The 20,090-nt window shown below is 45.1% G+C and overlaps 1 protein-coding gene across 1 annotated transcript in view; it reads left to right on the top strand.

Annotated features, from left to right (window-relative positions):
- Window positions 1-18,802, top strand: part of Rell1 (RELT like 1) — a 66,621-nt gene extending 47,819 nt beyond the window's left edge. The window contains exons 6-7 of the mRNA XM_059275066.1: window positions 830-968; window positions 17,608-18,802. Coding sequence (XP_059131049.1) covers window positions 830-965 — 136 coding nt within the window. The 3' untranslated portion in view covers window positions 966-968; window positions 17,608-18,802. The remainder of the gene's footprint in view (window positions 1-829; window positions 969-17,607) is intronic.
- The last annotated feature ends 1,288 nt before the right edge of the window (window positions 18,803-20,090 follow it).

The following is a 20,090-nucleotide window of genomic DNA, read 5'->3' as shown; positions in this document are numbered from 1 at the left end:
CGGGTCCAGTGTGCATTGGTCAGGGCTCAGAATCCACCCCCTCCTAGCTGTTGGGTACGATGGGTTTTTAATCATCACAGGCTGGTTTTCAGAGTGCTTGCTTCAGGCTCTTTTAGTTTGATAGGACAGTTCTCTGCTTCCCAGACTCCTCCTCTTGGTGGCTGGTGATCTCATTTTGGACAAAGAAGGAAATTTTTATTTTAGGTCATTTTAAAGAAGAGTAGAACCATAGCTGTCTAAATGTTGGTATTGGAAGACTGGGGATTTGATGGTATTGTTCTAGAAAAGCAGAGAGTAGATGGCTTTGACTTTTCTCCATGAAATTCTCTTCTTTAACTTATTTACTTTTCTTCTCCAATCTGGAGTGGCAGTTAACCTACATTTGGCTTTGAGAAGCAGAAACAGCTTACAGGAGTGAAGGCACACCCCTGGGCTCCTCCGCCTGGCAGGTGTGGATTTGCTCCAGTTGGTTACGTGGTGACCATCTTGGTTATGTCCATCTGTGATGTAAGCCACTTTTCCCGTTCCCCGGGGATCTGTGGTTAATGCCCATGTCACTGTTGGAAACCACAGCTCTCGGGCCACTCAGCAGTTCAGACTAAGTGTTTTCTGATGACTTTCCATGCTCTGTGAACTGTCAGGGGTGGTTGCTCAGGGTCTGCCGGGGAGTGCGCCCCTCTTGTCCGGCAGCTGCTTGGTTACTGTTCTCTCTTTAGTCCTAGTTTGTTTGGTGTCCTCCAGGCGAGTGATTTTTATTTTTATTTTTTTTACTTATAGTCCCTGCTTATTGGGAAAGCAAACCCCGTCACACGTCCCTTTGCCTCCTCAGGTTTAGAGTCACCAAAGTGGAGCACAAGTCAAACCAGAAGGAGCGGAGAAGTCTGATGTCCGTCGGAGGGACCGAGAGTGTCAACGGCGACGTGCCCGTGACGCCCGTGAAGAGAGAACGGAGTGACACGGAGTAGCAGGTGAACTGTGGGTTTGGGGACATGGGGGCAGAGTGTGGGAGAGGAGGGGGGAGGTGTAGGGAGCCCTTCTGGGGTCTGTGGCCCCGTGGGAATGACATTGGAGGGGAATGAGAGGACTTCCCTGAAGCTGATGTGACTGTAGGGCAGCGAACCGTTACTTGTCTGCCCAGGGCCCCTTATGGAGAGGGGTGGAGACTGGTGAACCAGGAGTCACACAGCATGCAGGGAGGTGCATCACCTCAAGGGAGGAAGTCCATAGTGTCGCTCCAGCATCCTCGTATTCAAAAAAGAGTAAAATCCAGAATTTTAGAATGTACAACAAGTAAGCTTTTTGAAGCTTATTAAGTTTTCTGCTTAAAAGGAAGAAAAAAGAAAACAAAACCCCCAGGTTGGAGTGGTAGTACAGGACCGTCTCGGCACTTGGGAGGCTGAGGCAGGAGGATTGTGACTTTGAGACTGGCCAGTGAGACCCTATGTCAAATAAACAAAAGCCACAGAGCAAAGGATGTGTGTTCTTACCGTGTTTAAGGAAACGGTGTTTGAAAAAGATTCGAACAAGCATGCCGGTGTTTTGAATTGGAAACAGCATATTTGCCTCATTTATTGTATCGAGGCAAATACCCCCAGTTGGAATATTACTCTGCAGTACTCAAGTAATAACGTTATTCTGAGACCCCACCCCCACCAGGAGGGAACATTGCTCTTTCCCTGGGCTGTTCTGAAGCACTCAGAACTCAAGGTCACCGCTTCTCTGCTTTGTTCAGAAGTTTTCAGAGCTCTCCAATCAGCCACTTCCCTGTACTGACTTCCTGTAGCTTTCCTCTGACTCCTTCCTTTCTGGCTTGAGGAGCATCTGTTGTCTTTATGCTGTTTTATGTAAAAGGACAAGGCTTGAAGTTCAGGATGGAAGGGTTGTCACGTATTAAGGGTGTGAGGGCAGATGGCATCAGGCATGTCCTCGAACAGTACAGCAAGCTGGCAGAGCTGAGCCTGAGGCTGGGATCTGGCTTCCAGGTTCAAATCTCTCTCTGTCACTCTAACACTGAGGCTTGGGCCAGGCGTGGCAGCCTTTTATGTCTCACTGGCACATGGAGCCATCACTACCTGCCTTGAGGTGACCCTGGCCATGCTGGACAGTGCTGCTGGTATCCTGAGTTAATTTGCATTTGGTGGGGGAGGGTGAGTGGAGGGGATAAAGGAGGTTTTGGTTGAAGCCTCTGATAGTCTGCAGGTTCAAAAGGCTGACGACATTCTGGAAGTCATCTGGAGGAGCTGTGTTCCTTAACTCTCTAAGGCATGGAGGTACTGGCTCCTCTTTAGAGCTGGTTCTTGTAGGCTTGTGTTGGGAGAGATCTGGCCACTTCTTATTTTAGGGGCTAAACGGGCTTTTTTGTTTGTTGTTTGTTTTGTTTTGTTGTTGTTGTTTTGAGATAGAATCTCTGAACTATATTCGTGCTGGCCTGGAACTTACCATGTAGCCTGGGCTGGCCTTGAACTCACAAGTCCCTTCTCAGCCTCCTGCTGTGATTACCAGTGTGAGCTACCTTTCCTGGCTTAGCGACTTTCTTTAAAGAGGAAGAGCAAGGCAGAAAAGTTCGGCTTCTCAGCTGAGAGGAAGCTAGGGAAAGAGGGCGATGAAATAGTTAGTAGCAGTAGTTGCTGTTAGCTTGGAATTCTAGTTTTCTGGACCTAGTGCTGATGTCTACCATGTCATCATTATAAATGCTTCCTGACGAGGCTCACACCGTCACCCCAGACGAGGAAACTGGTTGGGGGTGGGGGGAGATAGGTTATGCATCAATGGTCATGTCACCGGAGAGAAGATCCAAGCTTTGTACCCAGGTCTCTGACTGTAAGATAGAGATGATGGGCCAGACTAATCGGCCTAGGGTGCTCCTGAGAAGGAAGCCTAGGCCCTAGGCCCTGGCTGGGGAATGTTACTACAGATCATTCTAGAACTTTGTCTATTAGGGAAGCTTCTAGTCAGCTAGGCTACTGTCATAGTTTGGGTTTCTGTTGCTGTGAAAAGACACCATGACTGAGGCCAACTCTTATAAAGAAACAAATAATAATTGAAGTGGCTCACTTACAGTTTCAGAGGTTCAGTCCATTATCATCATGGCGGGGAGCATGGCAGTGTGCAGGCAGGCATGATACTGGAGCTGAGAGTGCTTTATCTTGCAGGCCACAGGAAGTCAACTGACAGTCACACTGAGGGAAGCTTGAGCAAAAGAGACGTCAAAGCCCGCCCCCACAGTGACACACTTCCTCCAACAAGGCCACACCTCCTAATAGCACCATTCCCTTTGGGGGCCATTTTCTTTCAAATAACCACAGCTACTAACATATAAATTAATTCAGAATAAACATTTAGATTTTGTACTAGTCACATTTCAAATGATAGCCAAGGCTGGAGTCTGCCCTGTTGGGTGTTGCAGACATAGGACATGCCCATCACCCAGAAAAGCAGTACTGAACAGAGCTGGTGGTACCTTTGATGTTAGACGTGGACTGCTGAGTGACCTGGGTAAATCAGAGAAGCTGATTGAAGTCCCTGTCTGGGAAGGGACACACCTGTTGTTGAAGTCTTAGGTGCTGAAAGCCCAGCAGGAAATGTGGGCTCATGCTGAGTGTGCATGGGACCACCACCACCACCCCCAGCAGAAGTTGCCTGCTTAAGAAGCACTGCCCAGTGGCAGGCAGGAACAGACTGCAAGGGCACCCTCTTGCCACACTCCGCCCTGGTTACAGCCACACCGAGGTTTAGAAAGGTTAAAGGAATTAAGATTGCTCAGCTGGCTTTCGTGGCCCGACTTCTAACTGTATCAGATTCAGGAAATTGATCTAATTACCCGAAGTCCTGACCACAGTGAACCGGTTTACAGTTTGATATTCTCTACAAGGCACACTGACATCTACCAGGATTACATAATTGGGTTCTACCAGAAGGCTCAAGCTCCATCATGAGTCCATTTGGAAATAAATAGTTCTTAACTGCCCATGCCTCCTTTTTATATGAAATAAAGATATTAATTCATTGATTCAAGGCAAGTGCCAAGAGTGTCTATGATGAAGTTGACTCTCAGTGGAGGGCAGCCATACTGTGGTGTGCTGTCCAAAAGAGTGAAATTCACCTAGTAGTCTTAAGACGGGAACATTTACTCTGAGACTCCAATTTACTGTAGTTGATTTTGAAATTGAAAAGTTTTTATTATGGAAACTAAAAAAAATCAAAAGCAGAGAATAGTAACTGAGTATTTGCAATTCATGGAATCAGTTGAGTACCTCGCTTTACAGGTGAGGTTCAGTTGAAACAACTCATTTGGAATTAGTGGAGTTTAGGGTGGAACCCAGGTAGCCTGGCTTCAGCTGTCACAGACATCAACCTGGTCCAAGAACAGGTCTGGGGTAGTGACCATGCTGAATTATGCAGAGTATGGACCCAGAAAAAGAAGGAAGCAATAGTTATTAGTATTTAAAATACTAGATAATAGTTAACACTTTCCTACTAATTTTCTTATGTTTCTGAAGAAGGTATGCTCGGGACAGTTAATTGGGCTTGACTTTCAACCGAGAAAACCTGGGAGTTTTCATCTGGGCTAAAATCTCTGGTTCTGGACGGAGTGAGAAGATTTGCCATAAAACGTAGCAGTAGTTGGGTGTGAGATGCATGCAGGCCTTTATTCCCAGTCCTCGGGAGGCAGAGGCAGGCCGATCTGTGAGCTGGAGAGCAGCCTGCTCTACATAGTGTCTAATGGTCTGCTGCGGCTACACAGTGAGACCCAGTCTGGGGGGAGAAGCTCATAAAGCAGTAAAAGGCTGTCCTGTTTTTATGTAGTTGACTTAGTCTTTGAAGTTGTATTTTTCCCCTTAAAGGTAGCTTGTTTAAATTGGGTTTTAACCACAGTACCTTAATTTACTGTACATTCACTATAAGGTTCTTCCTCCCTGCTCACCCCCACTCCCCGCCCCCGCCTTCTTTCTTGTTTTTAACAGAACCTATGCTTGGGGAAGTCAGTTTCCCATATCCACAGATGCTCTGTTGTTGGATTCATCCAATATGCAACTGAAAGTCTCTCACCAAGTCCTCTGTACTGCACACATACGACTCTCTTCCCATGCCATGGTCCCCTAAACAACACAGCACGATAACGATTTACATAGCATTTACTTGCATTTGCGTTTGGTATTGTAAGCAATCTAGAGATGATTTAGAATTTGCAGGAGGACATGTGCAGGTGATATGCAAATACTGTCCCTTCTTATACAGGGGACTGGGCACCCACAGCTCTTTGTGTCCCTGGAGGTCCTGGAGCTGACCCTTAGAGCTACCAAGGACCACTGCGTGTTCTACATAGAGCACATCAGACGGAGTAGGGTTTCTCTTTCCCTCTCTCCTTCCCTCTTTTAAAAACAAAGTCTGTTTGTCCTCTCCTTCTGCCCATCCCCTCCCTGCCCCTGTGGCTTGAACTCCTTTTGTATCTCATTCTGACTTACATTCCGCCTGGTTTATTTTGGCAATGCCGTCAAAATGGTTCCCCCCACACACACACACACACAGAAAATGTGTTTTGATTTTTCCCTTAGAAGAATGAGCTTTTGTTCTTCAAAGTTAAATAAATCGGATTGCTTTCAGTCTCCAGATGCCACAGCCTTGTCTTCATTGTCCTTGCTCTCTGGCTTGTTCTAAAAATGATGCTGCAGCTCGCATCCTCTGGCGCGCGTCTCTGAGGTGTGTCCTCCTTCCCCACTCTGACTGCGCCTCATGGAAAACACCGACTTGGGAAGTTGCACAACATTTCACACGTTTTTAATCTTAACTAGTTTTCAACGTTCATCTCATTTTAAAATTGGTTTTAGTTTTGAGTTTTGCGTTTTTGCTGTTGAATTGTTGGAATTCTGTATAGATTCTGTATATTATCTCCCTGTCATACACACACACAGACACACACACCCCCACTCACACACATTTTATATATATATATATATATATATATATATATATATATATATATATATATAGAGAGAGAGAGAGAGAGAGAGAGAGAGAGAATGAGAATATTTTCCCTTGTTCTATAAGTTGGTCTTCACTCTGTTGTTCCCTTGGCTGTGTGGAAGCTTCAGGGTTATAAAACCTCATTTGTCTGTTCTTGCTTTGTTGGGTGTGATTCTTGGAGTGCTTTGTTAAGTACAATTTTTGGGGTACTTTGTTGAGAGTGATTCTTGGGGTTCCTGCCTAGGCCGTGTTATGGAGATTTGTTCCTATGTTTTCTTCTAGTAGTTTTATGGTAGAATTTTAAAATTAAAGCAAGTTAATTATTAGGCATTTCTGTTTTTTATTTTTATTAATTAAATTTGTTCTCAGAGGACTTCACACGTGTATACTGCATTCTGACTACTCTCACCCCAGCCTCTGTCCCCCTCACCCCTGTAGAGATCTCTTTTTTAAAAAATTTTTTTTTTTTTATTATTGAAAGTACTCTATTTTTGGTTATTTACTTTGTTTACTTTGGTGATTAAAAGCTGGACTTTAAACTGTATAGATTTCCTTTAAACTCTGTCACTTAACTACTGACGATTATAAGCAAATTGCTTAACCCTCTTTCCTTTCATTTGACCTTTCTGATGCAGGGTCTTGCTGTGCAGCCTTGGCTGACCTGGGACTTACTATCTAGCCCAAACTGTATGTTGAATTTCCAGTCTCCTTCCCCCCCCCCCCCTCCAGCCTCCCAAGAACTAGGATTACAGGTGCACATCACCATACTCACACAGCTGTGTCCCTCTCATAGCCCAGGCTAGCCTTAAACTTGCTGTGTAGTTAAGGCTGGCCTTCTCAATCTGCATCTTCTGCTTCTGTGTCCAGCGTGCTGGGATTACAGGCATCCCTAACCTTCTTGAGCCGGCTTCCCTGACAGGAATATGTATAATTCTTAAATCAGTCCTTGGCGTCGTCATTATTACTGAAATCTGTCCTGCCCTTCCCAGTGGCCTTTGTTATTTATTAGGCTATTTCTTGAGCATTGTAAATTCCCCCTTCTTAAGAACAAAACAGCTTTGGATTCTCAGGACACCCAGCTGTAGACAAGTCCCTCAGGAATTTGAGCCATTTTTGTCTGTGCTGAGGAGGCTTAGAAGTCACCACGCCTTGTAGGGGATGGGAAGGCTTTGCTGACCCAGGCTCTTTGGACTGGGTGCCCCTGCGCTTTGGGATGAGAGGCCTGCTTTCCCAAGCATCCAGCCAATCCCAGGTCAGCATTCCTGATCCTCAGCTGACCCCGCTCAGTGAGAGAGGCCAGCTCTCCTCCCCTTCTGCTGGCTGCCAAGTGCCTGGTAGAATACTTGGGGTCTTCTCCAGAGCGTGCCCTCCTTGCTTACATTCACGTTCTTGGTATTGCTTTTCTCATTCATTCATTCATTCATTCATTCAAATTCCACAGAGAAAGGTGATGGTGGGAAATGCCAGCTGCAATCAGCAGCTTGTCCTTTTTTCCCCCTAGCTTTTAGAATTTTTGTGGAAAAGACATTGTTTATTTATTAAATAAACAAGTTTCGGGTAGAATAAAGACCCTTAGTTTAATTGACTGGCCTTATAGGGTCATTGAATACATATTTATCAAAGGAAACTGCTTGGATAGGGTCACCTGGTTTGGTTTCCAGGGTTAGGCTGTCCCTTGTGTGTGGGAGGTGCGGCCATGATGTTACCTGAGGAGGAGGGGGGGCGTGTCTGTCCAGGCCCCTGTGTGTGGAATATACAGGGACTGGTCAGAAAGACACGAAGTCCAGTCAAGGTCTGAGATAGCAGTGATTTGGGGAGCTGTGGGAAGTACTAACACCCCCATTTTATAGATGAGGAGCCAGGCTTAGGACTGACTTTTCCTAGATCTTAGGGTGGAAAGAAATCCACACTCTGGAGCTCTGGAGCTCACGTGCTCAGTAGCCGTGGGATGTGAGGCAATGTTGCTCTCTTTGAAAAGGAAAATAAACCAGAAACATGCCTATGGCCTCACAATAGTAAGCATTTCAAACCCTCTGGCTTTGATTAAGGGGTAGTGTCTTAGTTACTTTTCTGTTGCTGTGAAGAGATACCATGACCAGGGCAGCTTACGGAAGAAACAGTTTGTTAGGGGTTTACAGTTCAGAGGGGTTGAGTCCATGACCATCATGGTGGGGAGCATGGTGGTGGGTGGGCGGGCGGGTGCTGAAGCAGCAGCTTGGAGTTCACATCTTGATCCGCAAGCATGAGGCACAGAGAGAGAGAGAGAGAGAGAGAGAGAGAGAGAGAGACAGACAGACAGACAGACAGACAGACAGACAGACACTGAGAATGGCATAGGCTTTTGAAAGCTCAGAGCCCACCCCCAGTGACACACCGAAACCATACCTCCTAATTTTTCCCAAACAGTTCTACCAACTGGGAACCAAGTATGCAGACATAGGAGCCTATAGGCCGCCTCCTTTGCCCCCCCCCCCCCCATGGAGTCATCTGATGTCCTTAGCTTTTAGAGCTCTGCCTGGACAAGGTGGCCGATAGCGTGTGAGCACCTGACTCAGTCCTCACCCAGGGACACCAAAGTCACAGACCTTTAGATCGAAAAGGATCAGCGATTGTGGACACAGTTCAACTCAGACATAATTTTATCTTTCAAGAGTCTGTCGAGCCCTTCCTTGGGGCCAGACACTGCGCTAGGCTGGGCCATAGGGACCAGCAGTGCGCATGACTACACATGCCGTTCTGCTCCTGGTCTGTTCTGGGTTTGTAGTAGATTTTTCTCCCTTCGCATGTTGATCTATTGGGTTCAGAGTTAAGAGACTGGACCGCTGGGACGCCACGGTGTTGTTTAAGGTCATGGTGACAGGAGGCTACACATGGTTCTCTGATGGCTTGGACCCTTGACTGTCTCTAATGCGTATTATAAGGTATGAGATGCAGTCATTTTTAGTTGTTGTTTATTCTTCTCTCATGTATTATGTCCCAACTGCAGTTACCCCACCTTCCTCTCCTCCCAGCCCCCCTCCCCATCTCCCCTGTCCCCCGGATCTACTCATGCTAGTAGCTCCGCAACTGTAACATGTGCAGAGGGCCTAGGTCGTCCCATGCAGGCTCCTGGATTGTTGGTTCCGTCTCTGTGAGCCCCTGTGAGTTTTTCTTGTGGTGTCCTTGACCCCTCTGGTTCTTACAATCCTTCCTCCCCCTCTTCTGCAGGATTCTCTGAGCTCTGCCTGATGTTTGACTGCGGGGGAGGGGGAGTCGTCTGCATCTGCTCCCATCAGTTGCTGGATGAAGCCTCCCCAATGATGGTTATGCTAGGCTCCGGTCTACAGATGCAGTCATTTTTTTCAGCAATGGAAATAGTAAATTCTGAGCATACCCATGGTAAAGTAGTAAAGCAATAGAAAGAGCTGCAGGATTAGTGAAAAAAAAAAAACATCTTAAAAACAAACAAAGGCCTTCCTTCCATCTTCGTCTATAGCCCTGACTCATCTCGCCATCCTGTTCCCCAAAAGGGACTGTGGTTCTGAGTGTCCTGTGTACCGCCCGCATGTGTACGCTTGGGCAGCATGTCTGTGTATGGAGTCCCCTTGGTCCTTTTGCCCACTTGAGAGCACGGATGCTCTCCAGTAGTTGGTTTCTGTGGCAGCTGATGGCTTAGGCTCTGTGGTTCCAGCTGTTGGCTTAGGCTCTGTGGGTCCAGCTGTTGAGCTTTTCCTCTGCCAACAGGTACGTGAGAAGGAGCCAGTCTTCCCCTTCCACCCTGCCGGAGCCATGACTGTGCTCCACACGCTGGGTGCCTTTAACGCTGTCTTTTATTGTTGGAGATAGAGCCTTCCCGGTAGTTATGGCCATCATCTGGGAGTTTGGGGTTATCCATGTCAGCGCTCTTCCTAAGCCTTTCTTCAACAGGTTGCTTCTGTTCACAGAAGATCCCGAGATACATTACTAGTGTTTTCTGGGTCAGAGGATCTGAGAGACCAGAAGGTTCTGTTTTGTCGTCAACAAAGCAAATCATCTCCTGGGTAGGCCTGTGCTAGGCCCTTCTCTATAACTGACCATGAATTGCCACACAGAGAGCTCATCTGTCCTCCCCTTTAGCCCTGACAAGACACAGAAGAGGGGCCATAGTATCTGCTCTGTTCACCACAAACTCTGGAGCATCAGAGGCTTAGGGACTCTGGAGGCCCTAAAGACAGACCTTGGGGATCCCAAGGGTAGCTCGGTGGAGACTGAGGTCAGAGGTGAGCTGAGACTCTGAGGACTGTTCAGTCCTTATTCCTCCAGGTAGAGAGCCACCTAGACATCAATGGCATGTCACATAGCGTACATGAGTTTCACTTGTCCAAGGGCAGGTAAATCTTAAGTTCTCATCACTTGAGTAAGCCCGTGTTGCTAAGTACGTGGTTTGCCACTAGCGTGTAACCCAGTTCAGGACAGCCTGCAGGCTTCCCAGAATGGTCAAAGCACCACAAGCCAAGGCTCTGATAAGGCTTGATTTCTCATGGACATTATACAGAAAAGAAGACAAATAGAATTTGCAGGAATATTCACTGATGTCCATGTTAGGTTTTGTTTGCTTGTTTTAATTTCATTTTTGAATGGAAAAAAATCTAAAAGCACTTTTTTTTTCTCCCAAACTAATCCAAATATGTAAACACTTGCTCCCTACTGCTATTTAAAAGTTAAGGTTTTAATTACTTAAACCCCTCATCAAAATCTGAGTGTTGTGTGTTATTGAAAGTACAGTGATCAGTAAACATGAAAAATGCCCAATTTAGTGTGAGAATGGTGGTGTATGACAGTACTTAGAGGACAGAGGCAGGGGGATCTCTGTGAGTTCCAGGCCAGCCAGGGCTGTACAGTGAGACCCTGTCTGAAAAAGAGAGAGACAGAAAGAGAAACACAGAGACAGTGACAGACAGACACACACACACACACACAGCCCAACTTTCTTAGTAATGAAATTCAAAAGGCTTTGTCTTTCTTTTAACGAAGGTGGATGTGAACATGAGCCTGACCGTGTAACTCACATCCAAAGAGTCTTCTGAGGTCCAAGAGGACAATGAATGAATAATTAATCTGGATGAACACATCAGAATGAGACACCCCCCCCCAGTCAAGCTGATTGGTTTTGTTTGTTCTATTTTGTGTTTTTTGAGACAGATTCTTACTCTATAGCCTAGACTGGCTTTGAACTTGTAGCAATCCTCCTGCCTCTGAGTTCCGAGTGCCAGGATTATAAGTATGTGTCACCGTGTCTGGCTGCCAGCAGTTAACTTGGCCACTGGTCCAGAGGGTGAAGGGAGGTGGCGGGAATCACACAGAGAGCCTCACTGATGGAGATCTTTGTGGTGGTGATCTAGAAATGGCAGAAATTTAAAGGTGGACTCTGACCAAAGAATCTCAATTGTACATAGCATGCAGAGGTGTGAAGATAGTACTGGAAGCTGTTCCTTTTAGCTTCCTAATGACCAGCCACTAGAGAGAATTTTAAGTGTATCCGTCAATGGAGGCTCAATTCTGTGAGCTATGTCTTATTGTTTGATATTGTCATTATGCTGTTGTCTTTACAGCTAAGATATGTGTGTGTATACATATACATATATACATATACATACACACACACACACACACACACACACACACACACACACACACACATATACTACAAGCTTCAGAGAAGCTGGCGATCTTTTCCTTCGCTTCTGGTGAGTCTTTAGGGAATGAAGGCCTTCGTTCTTCCCACCAGTCTTGTTTTGTGAGGGAAGTGGTTCTTCTTGGGATTTCTGGCTTGTTTTCCACGCAGCAGAGTCTTGCTCGATCTCTTCCAGTTTGCACATCTATTTATCTAAATCTATCATCACGTTTCCCCCAAAGCCAGGCAGCTCATGAGCTACAGCACACATTTCCTTCCTCTGCCCTCTGCCCATTCCTGTTGGCCTCTTCTGGTTCCTGCGGCAGCCACACGAGGCTCTGGTCTCTGTTGGACAGTGTGGAAAGCACCTTGAACGTTTTTTGTTGGTTTCTAGTGGTAAAGAAGTGCTGCTGATTCAGAGTGGGTTTGTTTGCCGATAAGGATCCAGTCTCCCCGAATAATATATGGAAAGAATTTGGTGTTGTTAAAACATGCTGAATGCAGTCTGCATTTTTTAGGTCCCTCATTTCCCCACAGAATGGACCACAGTTGGACATTTGCAAGCCATGCCAGGTGTGATGTGTCCAACCTTTTGACATTGCATGGTGGTGTTGACACAACTCATAATTGAGAATGGTACCCGAAACAAGACAGGACACACCATCTTGATGTTTATGGAAGTTTAGGATTTTATGTTGGATCATCCATAGCCATCCTTGGATGGAGCTGCCTGTGGCTTCTGGGCTGTAGGCCGGACACATCTGTGATTGTGTGGTGTCTCCCCCGCATCCCCCTCTAAATTATCATTCTGATGAGGCAGGTGTCCACCTGGAAACTCAAAGCTGCCGTTCAGTGAGCAAAGACCAGACTGCACGGGCTTTTGTCAAGGTATCTTCCCTTATTTGCATGTAGTTTCTGAGGTCTCTAAGCAGCAGTGTGGATTTTCCACATCCTTGTTCTGCACAGGGCAGTTTTAATCAGCTGTGGAGAAAGCTGTTGAAGAACGCCAACCAGATGGTTTAGAGCAGGGAACTGGATGGTACCAAAGGGCCTGATGCTGCTGGTCTGACTGCTGGACGCCATACTGAGCACTGAGTGTCAGTTTAGGTCAAACCCCAGTAACCCTGCTGGAGATGCCAGAGGACGGCACACCTTCAGCAGCTTGAGCTAAGGATCTAGGTTGGAATCTAGGCCTCTGTCTCTTCTCTTCACTCATGTTGGCCACCCTGGGTCTTGAGTGCCCACCCCTAGAAGTCAGTGGAATCTACTGTATGGTTCCTTTAGTGATGAATTTTGGGTTGGAGTGATTTTTTTTTTCTTTTTCCTTTTTTCTCTCTCTCTGATACAAGGTCTCTGTAGCCCAGGATGACCTCAAATTCGTGGCAATCCTCCTGCCCCAGCTTTCTGGAATTACAAGCATGAGTTACCACACCCTCTTAACTCTGATGAAGTTTTGCATTCCAGGCCTGACCTTCTTGCCCTGGACTTTGTTGCTTTCCTGGATATAAAAATGTCACTTTAAAGAGGAGACATAAAAACAGCCCAATACATAGTTCCTAGGTAATGTCCTAAAATTCTAATATAGTTTTAACTTTATGTTGCTGGAGAATTTTTCTCCAGCTCCCACCACCAAGTCCCGCCAGTCTCAGAGCCCACTTATAAAATAAACACACAAACTCTTATATTATTTAAACTGCTTGGCCATTAGCTCAGGCCTGTCATTGTCTAGCTCTTACTCTTATATTTAGCCCATTTCTATTAATCTTTACTTTGCCACATGGCTCATGGCTTACTGGTACCTTACATCTTCCTTGTCCTGATGGCGGCTGGCAGTGTCTCCCTCTCCGCCTTCCACTCCCCAGAATTCTTTTCCTTGTCCCGCCTATACTTCCTGCCTAGCCAATGGCCAATCAGTGATTTATTTACTGACCAATCAGCAACACACTTGACATACAGACCATCCCACAGCACTTCCCCTTTTCTTTTCTTAAAAAGGAAGGTTTTAACTTTAACATAGTAAAATTACATATAACAAAACAATTATCAAGCAAGAATTACAGTTACAATATTAAAGAAGAGATCCTATCTTCTATTTGTAAGTTTAAGGTTTTATATCTAACTTATCTTTTATTATAACTAAGGAAAATTGTAAGTATCTAGTCTTTAACCACATCAAAGACCTCAGAAGGATATATTACTACCTGAGAAATGGAGAAGGATATAAGCAACTTTTAGGAGTCTTGTAGGGTAGACAGAGACAGCTGGCAGCCTGGACAGTCATTCAAAGTTCTCTTGTAAAGTTGGGGCATCTGTCTTCAGCCCACAGGCCTAGAGTCTCTTATTCACTTTTTTCTGTGTCCTGTAGAATGTCTGGCAGTTTTCTCTGCAAAGCAGGAACCTGAAAGACCATTTTGTCAAGCAAAGTTCAGTGGTCACCTTTGTATGGGTCCTGCATGTCCAGTTGATCAGGCAGTCCAAGCAAGAACAGTTTCTTGCCCAAATGGCTATTTTTGTCAAGGTGAAGATAAACTCCATATGGAGTGTCTTCGATGCCCATCCTCCTCTCTGAAGTAAATCGGTGCTGTCAGGAGCAGACATGTCTCACTGTCCAGAAAGTCTAAATTTTTAAAACATTTTAAATGCCATATTCTGTAGGTCTTTGAAGTGTTTGAAGACTACCTATCTATCTGAAATATAACTATGTATACCTAGAAGACTTAACTAACATGGCTACAAATATGATTATCATAGATGACTAATTATTAATCTATTTTTTAATTATCCATTATAATTTTAAATGAGTTACATAAACATAATACCTCAAACAAGAATAGAAATATATATACAGTATAACAAAATTAAGTTTAAATTTGTATCAATAAACTAAAATCTATAGCAATGCAAAACATTTTAAACAAGTTGTTACTCTTTAAAAGTAGGTTCATTAATCTACCCTTTCATCCTATCATATCTAAACTATCCCCCTTTTTGTTTTAGAAAGAGATTGTATTTATAATCAACCTGATTTAAATAAAAATATTGTTTTTTCTCTGTCCCACACCAGAGGGCTCTTCTGATTTGGGACACAAGAATCTCTTAACCATTTTTTTTTTTTGAGCAATATGTCTGGGTTTAGAGGGGGAGTGAGCCAATTCCATCTCTAAAGCCAGCTTGGTATATTTGGGAATTTGGGCGTAGCTTTTCTTACTACTTCCTGCTGGAGGGGGGCGCTGTATCTTATGGGGACACGAAGAAAATTTTAGGATCATGGAGTAGTCCATGAGGCTGTATCGTCTGAGCCAGTTGCCTTGGAACCATTCTGGATGTTGAGTCATCTGGGCCATGGTGTCATTGGAGACCTTTCAGGGGGTCTTGGCTGGTCAAACCTGATGTATCTTAATCTGGAACAAATCCATAGTCTCTGGCTTTCTGTGGAAACAAGAGCAGAGACTCTTTTCCAAAGCAACATATCCTTATATCCAAATTTTGAAGTCAAGGTACCTTTAAAATATACATTTTGGCATAACTCAACAGCTTTTACAATCAAATGTTTTTCTGCAGTTACAAATATCAAAGAGAACATAATCCAGATTCTTTGTGTGGTAGCCATCTTTACGTGGCTTATTTTTTTATATTACCTTGAGCCTATTGCTTTAAACTGCAGCCTTCTAAGCCTGAAACGGTGCTGGCGCTATGGCTGCTGGCTCCGCCCACTTCAGCTTCCCAACATGGCGGCGGTCCGCTTTCCGCCAGCTCTGGGAGCCATAACTCTCAGAAATAGTGGGTCTACACTTTTACCAAAGTAGCGTGTAGCCCAGAAACCTCTTTTTTTGTTTTGTACTAGCAAAGGCTAAATTCACCACACAGTTTAATGTGCTACTTGCAGAGGCCTCATTCCCACCATACTGCAGGTCGAGAGCGCACGCTAGGAACCCGCCAGTAGCTCAAACCGGCAGCTGCCGCTTATTTGAGAGAGACAATTAGGAAGCTGTTTTTAGTTCCGTTTTAGAATCTTTTTTCTAAGTTTTTAGGTGGAAACTCTTGCCACCACGTTGGACGCCATTTGTTGCTGGAGAATTTTTCTCCAGCTCCCGCCACCAAGTCCCGCCAGTCTCAGAGCCCACTTATAAAATAAACATACAGACTCTTACATTATTTAAACTGCTTGGCCATTAGCTCAGGCCTGTTATTGTCTAGCTCTTACTCTTATATTTAGCCCATTTCTATTAATCTTTACTTTGCCACATGGCTCATGGCTTACTGGTACCTTACATCTTCCTTGTCCTGATGGCGGCTGGCAGTGTCTCCCTCTCCGCCTTCCACTCCCCAGAATTCTTTTCCTTGTCCCGCCTATACTTCCTGCCTAGCCAATGGCCAATCAGTGATTTATTTACTGACCAATCAGCAACACACTTGACATACAGACCATCCCACAACAACTTTATTTCCTTGCTCAGTGGTGAAGAGCACTGGCTGCTCTTGGAGGTGATCTGGGTTCAGTTCTGAGCATGGCTCGTGTCCATCCTTAACTTCAGTTCCTGGTTATCTAACACTCTTCTGCCCTCCGTGGGCACCAGCTCCGTATATAAACATGTATTCCGGCAAACACTCATCATATAAGATAAAAATAAATATATCTTTAAAATAATGGATCATCTTAGAGTACATATCTTAGAGGGTAAATTTTTGTCCTCCCTCCCTCTTCCTCCTCCCCTCCCCCCTCTCTTCCTCCTCCCCTCCCCCCTCTCTTCCTCCTCCCCTCCCTCCCTCTCTTCTTCCTCCCCTCCCTCCCTCTCTTCCTCCTCCCCTCCCTCCCTCTCTTCCTCCTCCCCTCCCTCCCTCTCTTCTTCCTCCCCTTCCTCCTTCTCTTCCTCCTCCCCTCCCCTGTATGTTAGTTATTGCGGATCGAACCCGGGGCCTTACACACTAGGCAAATGCTTCTCCCCTGAGCTCTCTCTTTACCTATCATTGGGTCTCATTAAGCTGCCTGATTTGGTCTTGAACTTAGTGTGTGGCCCACACCCTCTAGCTCAGATTATAAATCTGTGCCCCCAGACCTGCCTTGTAAACAATATGCTTTTGTTGTTTGTTTGTTTTTAGAGACAGGGGTTCTCTATGTAGCCCTGACTGTCTTGGAGTTCACTCTGTAGACCAGGCTGGCCTGCCTCTGCCACCCAAGTGCTGGGATTAAAGGGGTACACCACCACCGCCCGGCAATAGTATGTTCTTAAACTAAGATTTAGCAGCTAACTCTTGTTAGTCCTTCATGTTTCTGCAAGCTAGCCTCTTCTTTTTTGTTCAGTGTTTGTAGGCAAACGTGTGGTGGACGAGAGACCGCTTTGCTCCTTAACCTTGCATAGGTTTCTTGCACAGTATGCATGTTTCAGTATACAGTGACATCTTTAGAATTTCAGTCCTGTCCTGGGCTATCTCAGTCTTCAGAATAAAAGGGTATAAAGCTGTCAATTAGAGGAAAAGCCATTTCATAAGTATGGCTGAGGTCATCTCTCTGCAGCTCCTGATATGGCAGCTGAGGGCAGGGCTCAAGTGCCTGTTTCCCTGGAGACGTGAAGCAGGGATCACAGGGGGAGCTGATGTGAACACGGTCTTGTTTCCTTGGTTCTCAGACTCCAGGGCAGTGGTTCTCAACCTTCCTAATGCTGCGACCCTTGAACACAGCTCCTCATGTTGTGGTGACCCCACCCATAAAATTATTCCATTGCTACTTCGTAACTGTCATTTTTCTACTGTTATGAATTGTAATGTAAATATCTGTTTTCGGATGGTCTTAGGTGACCCCTGTGAAAGGGTCCTTTGCAGGGGTGGTACTTAAACGTCCTTAGACTAAATTCTGGAAGGAAATGTGTGATGGGGAAGGGAGAAGTGAGATGCGGTCAGCTGGGGTGCGGAGGGATCACAGCTTTCCTGTGGTTTACATCCTCAGGCAGATCAGCTTGTGGTATGGTTCCCTTTTATTACAGCTTCACATTTTTTCTTGTTTTCTCTTGCAGCAGTGGCTTTCTTGAAGCGTTCTAAGAGACTCCAAACTCGCAAGATATGAAGTTGACTGGGGAATATTTTTATATGTTTTTTACAGTTTCTATCATGAAGTCAATGGGCATGTGGCTCAAACCCAAAAGGGAATATTTTTGCTATGCTGAACACGGAATTCAGTTTGCTTTGAAAGAAGTTTGGGACTTCAAAGTCTGATGGGAATTTTAGTTCGGTTTCCCAGAGGGAAAGAGCTCATTTTATTTTTTTGTACTTGTGGACCGTCCCTAGCCACCCACCATGGTTCCCGGTTGCCCATTCCCGGCTGTTCCGTACACAAGCAGCTCCTCCCTTGGAATCACGACCTTATGAACAGCGGAGCCGTTCACGGCCTGAGCTTCTGCTGGTGTGTTCACGTCTGTTACTCAAGCCAGATTCCATTTTGATACTGGTTATAAGATCTTCGTATTCACAGTTGGGCTGTTACAGAAGACCCTTTCCAAAAGGGGTCCTTGGAAACATCTAGTGAGTGCTCAGAAGCCCATCCCCCAGGAGATCATGGAATCAGATGGAAACCACAGCCCTGGAGACTTAGGATTCCTGGACCAAGAATTCAGCATTGACTCCTGCTGCCATCTGGCCACGCCTGTCACTCTTGGGTCACTTAGAAAATACAGAGACTATTACTGTTTTTATTTCACTTAATCTAAACAGTTCTCCTTTAGTATTTGAGTAAAAGGGGAAATGGTTTAAAGTCACTCTAAAAAAAAATCAGTTTTGACAACCAGAGACCAAAACAAAACACTCCTTAAGTAAATGAGCCCCTGCTGAGACCTCTGTGGGTTTTACTCTGGGTCCTGCGGTTCTTCTTGTAACTGATGCTCAGTAGAGGCTTCTGAGGAAGGCTGCAAGTTCAAGGCCTGCGTGGGCTACAGAGAGAGTTAAGGGATAGCCTGGGTGACTGAGCCAGACCCTGTCTCAAAACAAAAAAGTGAAAAGAGAGCTGGGATGTAGCTCAGTGGTAGAGCACTTTCCCGGCATGCTCAGCCACTCTTAGAGGTTGGTCTCTCTCGTAGCTTTGTTTATAAAGCACCCGGAAGTGTACAGAAACAGCTGGTATTTGTGTAGGGTGGGGGTGGGGGTGGGGCAAGCTCTATGCCCTGCCTCCACGGGTGTGACGCATTGAGTGCTTCATTTATTTCAAAGAGAAAGGGTTTGTTTGGCTCCACAAAAATAAGAAAAAAGGAAAAAAAACATTTTTTTGTAAAAGTGTACCACAGGGTATTTTCTGTAGATAAGATTGATTCTGTTCCTGGAAACAAGCTAACTTTTTTCTAACGTTTTATGTGCGTGGTAGATGCAGTTTGATGTGACCTCACACTGGCCGCTGATGACTGGCGTGTGTGTGGTGTCTGCAAAGCCGAGAAGCCAGTGTGGATGCAGGATTCACCGTGGTCCAGGAAGAGGACTGTGTGTTCGTGGGAGTAATGTTTGTGCAGCTAAGCCAATATTTTCACTTAAACAAAACATCCATTTTGCATAAAAACAAACCATAATGTCCTTTAAGTGGTGATGGGCTAATATGTAAGATACTCTTCAGCTTTAATTATTTTTTTAATTTTATTCACTCTAGAGAGCACTTTCTATAGCAATAAAAAAAACCAAGAATACTACGCAAAGATATTTAAAATCGTATTTATATACCAAGAGTACATTTTAAACATTTTTAAATATTTGAGCAGTTGGGTGACTGGCTTCCAGAGATGCCAAAAGTTCAGCCTTCAACACTTTTCAGTCAGTAAGTGTCGTACTGGTTTGTACCGTCCGGTGAGAATCTGGAGTGTCCCCAGCCCCACTGACGTTTATGGGTCCCACCTTCTCCCTCTTCCTGAGAAGGATCGGGGATCCGAGACGAGCTCACTGTCCACAACACTAATGATGGGTAGCTTCTTGGTGTGACGAAGGAGTCACTTGCCACCTTGATGTAGAAAAAACAAATTGTAAAGAAAAATTTTCACTGTTTCCAGTGTCAAATGTATTTTTAACTGTCTGGTTTGTACTTTTTATGAATTTTGTACTACCAACGCGGGGTTAAAAATAAAAGCGTTAAACCAGTGTGTCTGAGTGAGCGACGTCCTAAGTCTTGGCTTGTTGAAAGATCTTTAGGCTGGTCTTCCTTGGATTTCTCCCTTCATAGCACCTCTGCCTCCCAGTTATTTTTTCTATCTTAATTTGAGGATAATTTTGGACATGGGGAAGTAAATATAGTGTGGAGTTTGTGTGTACCCTTCATTCTGCTACCCTTAATGTTCATCCACATCTTATATCTCCATAGGAACATGATCAGGACTAAGAAATCATAGGTTCAAGACTGATGAATAAACCAGAACTTAGGGGTGAGGGGCCTCCCCCACCTGGCCCTAATATTCCCCTTGTATCACCTTAAGAGTGTTCACTAGTCTAGTGTCTTGATCATGACACTTGATAATAAGCTGCTCAGCTC

Source organism: Peromyscus eremicus, chromosome 10, assembly GCF_949786415.1.
Source record: "Peromyscus eremicus chromosome 10, PerEre_H2_v1, whole genome shotgun sequence".
Lineage (NCBI taxonomy): Eukaryota > Metazoa > Chordata > Mammalia > Rodentia > Cricetidae > Peromyscus > Peromyscus eremicus.
The sequence above is the reverse complement of the archived record's forward strand: the minus strand, read 5'-3'. Positions and strand labels throughout refer to the sequence as shown.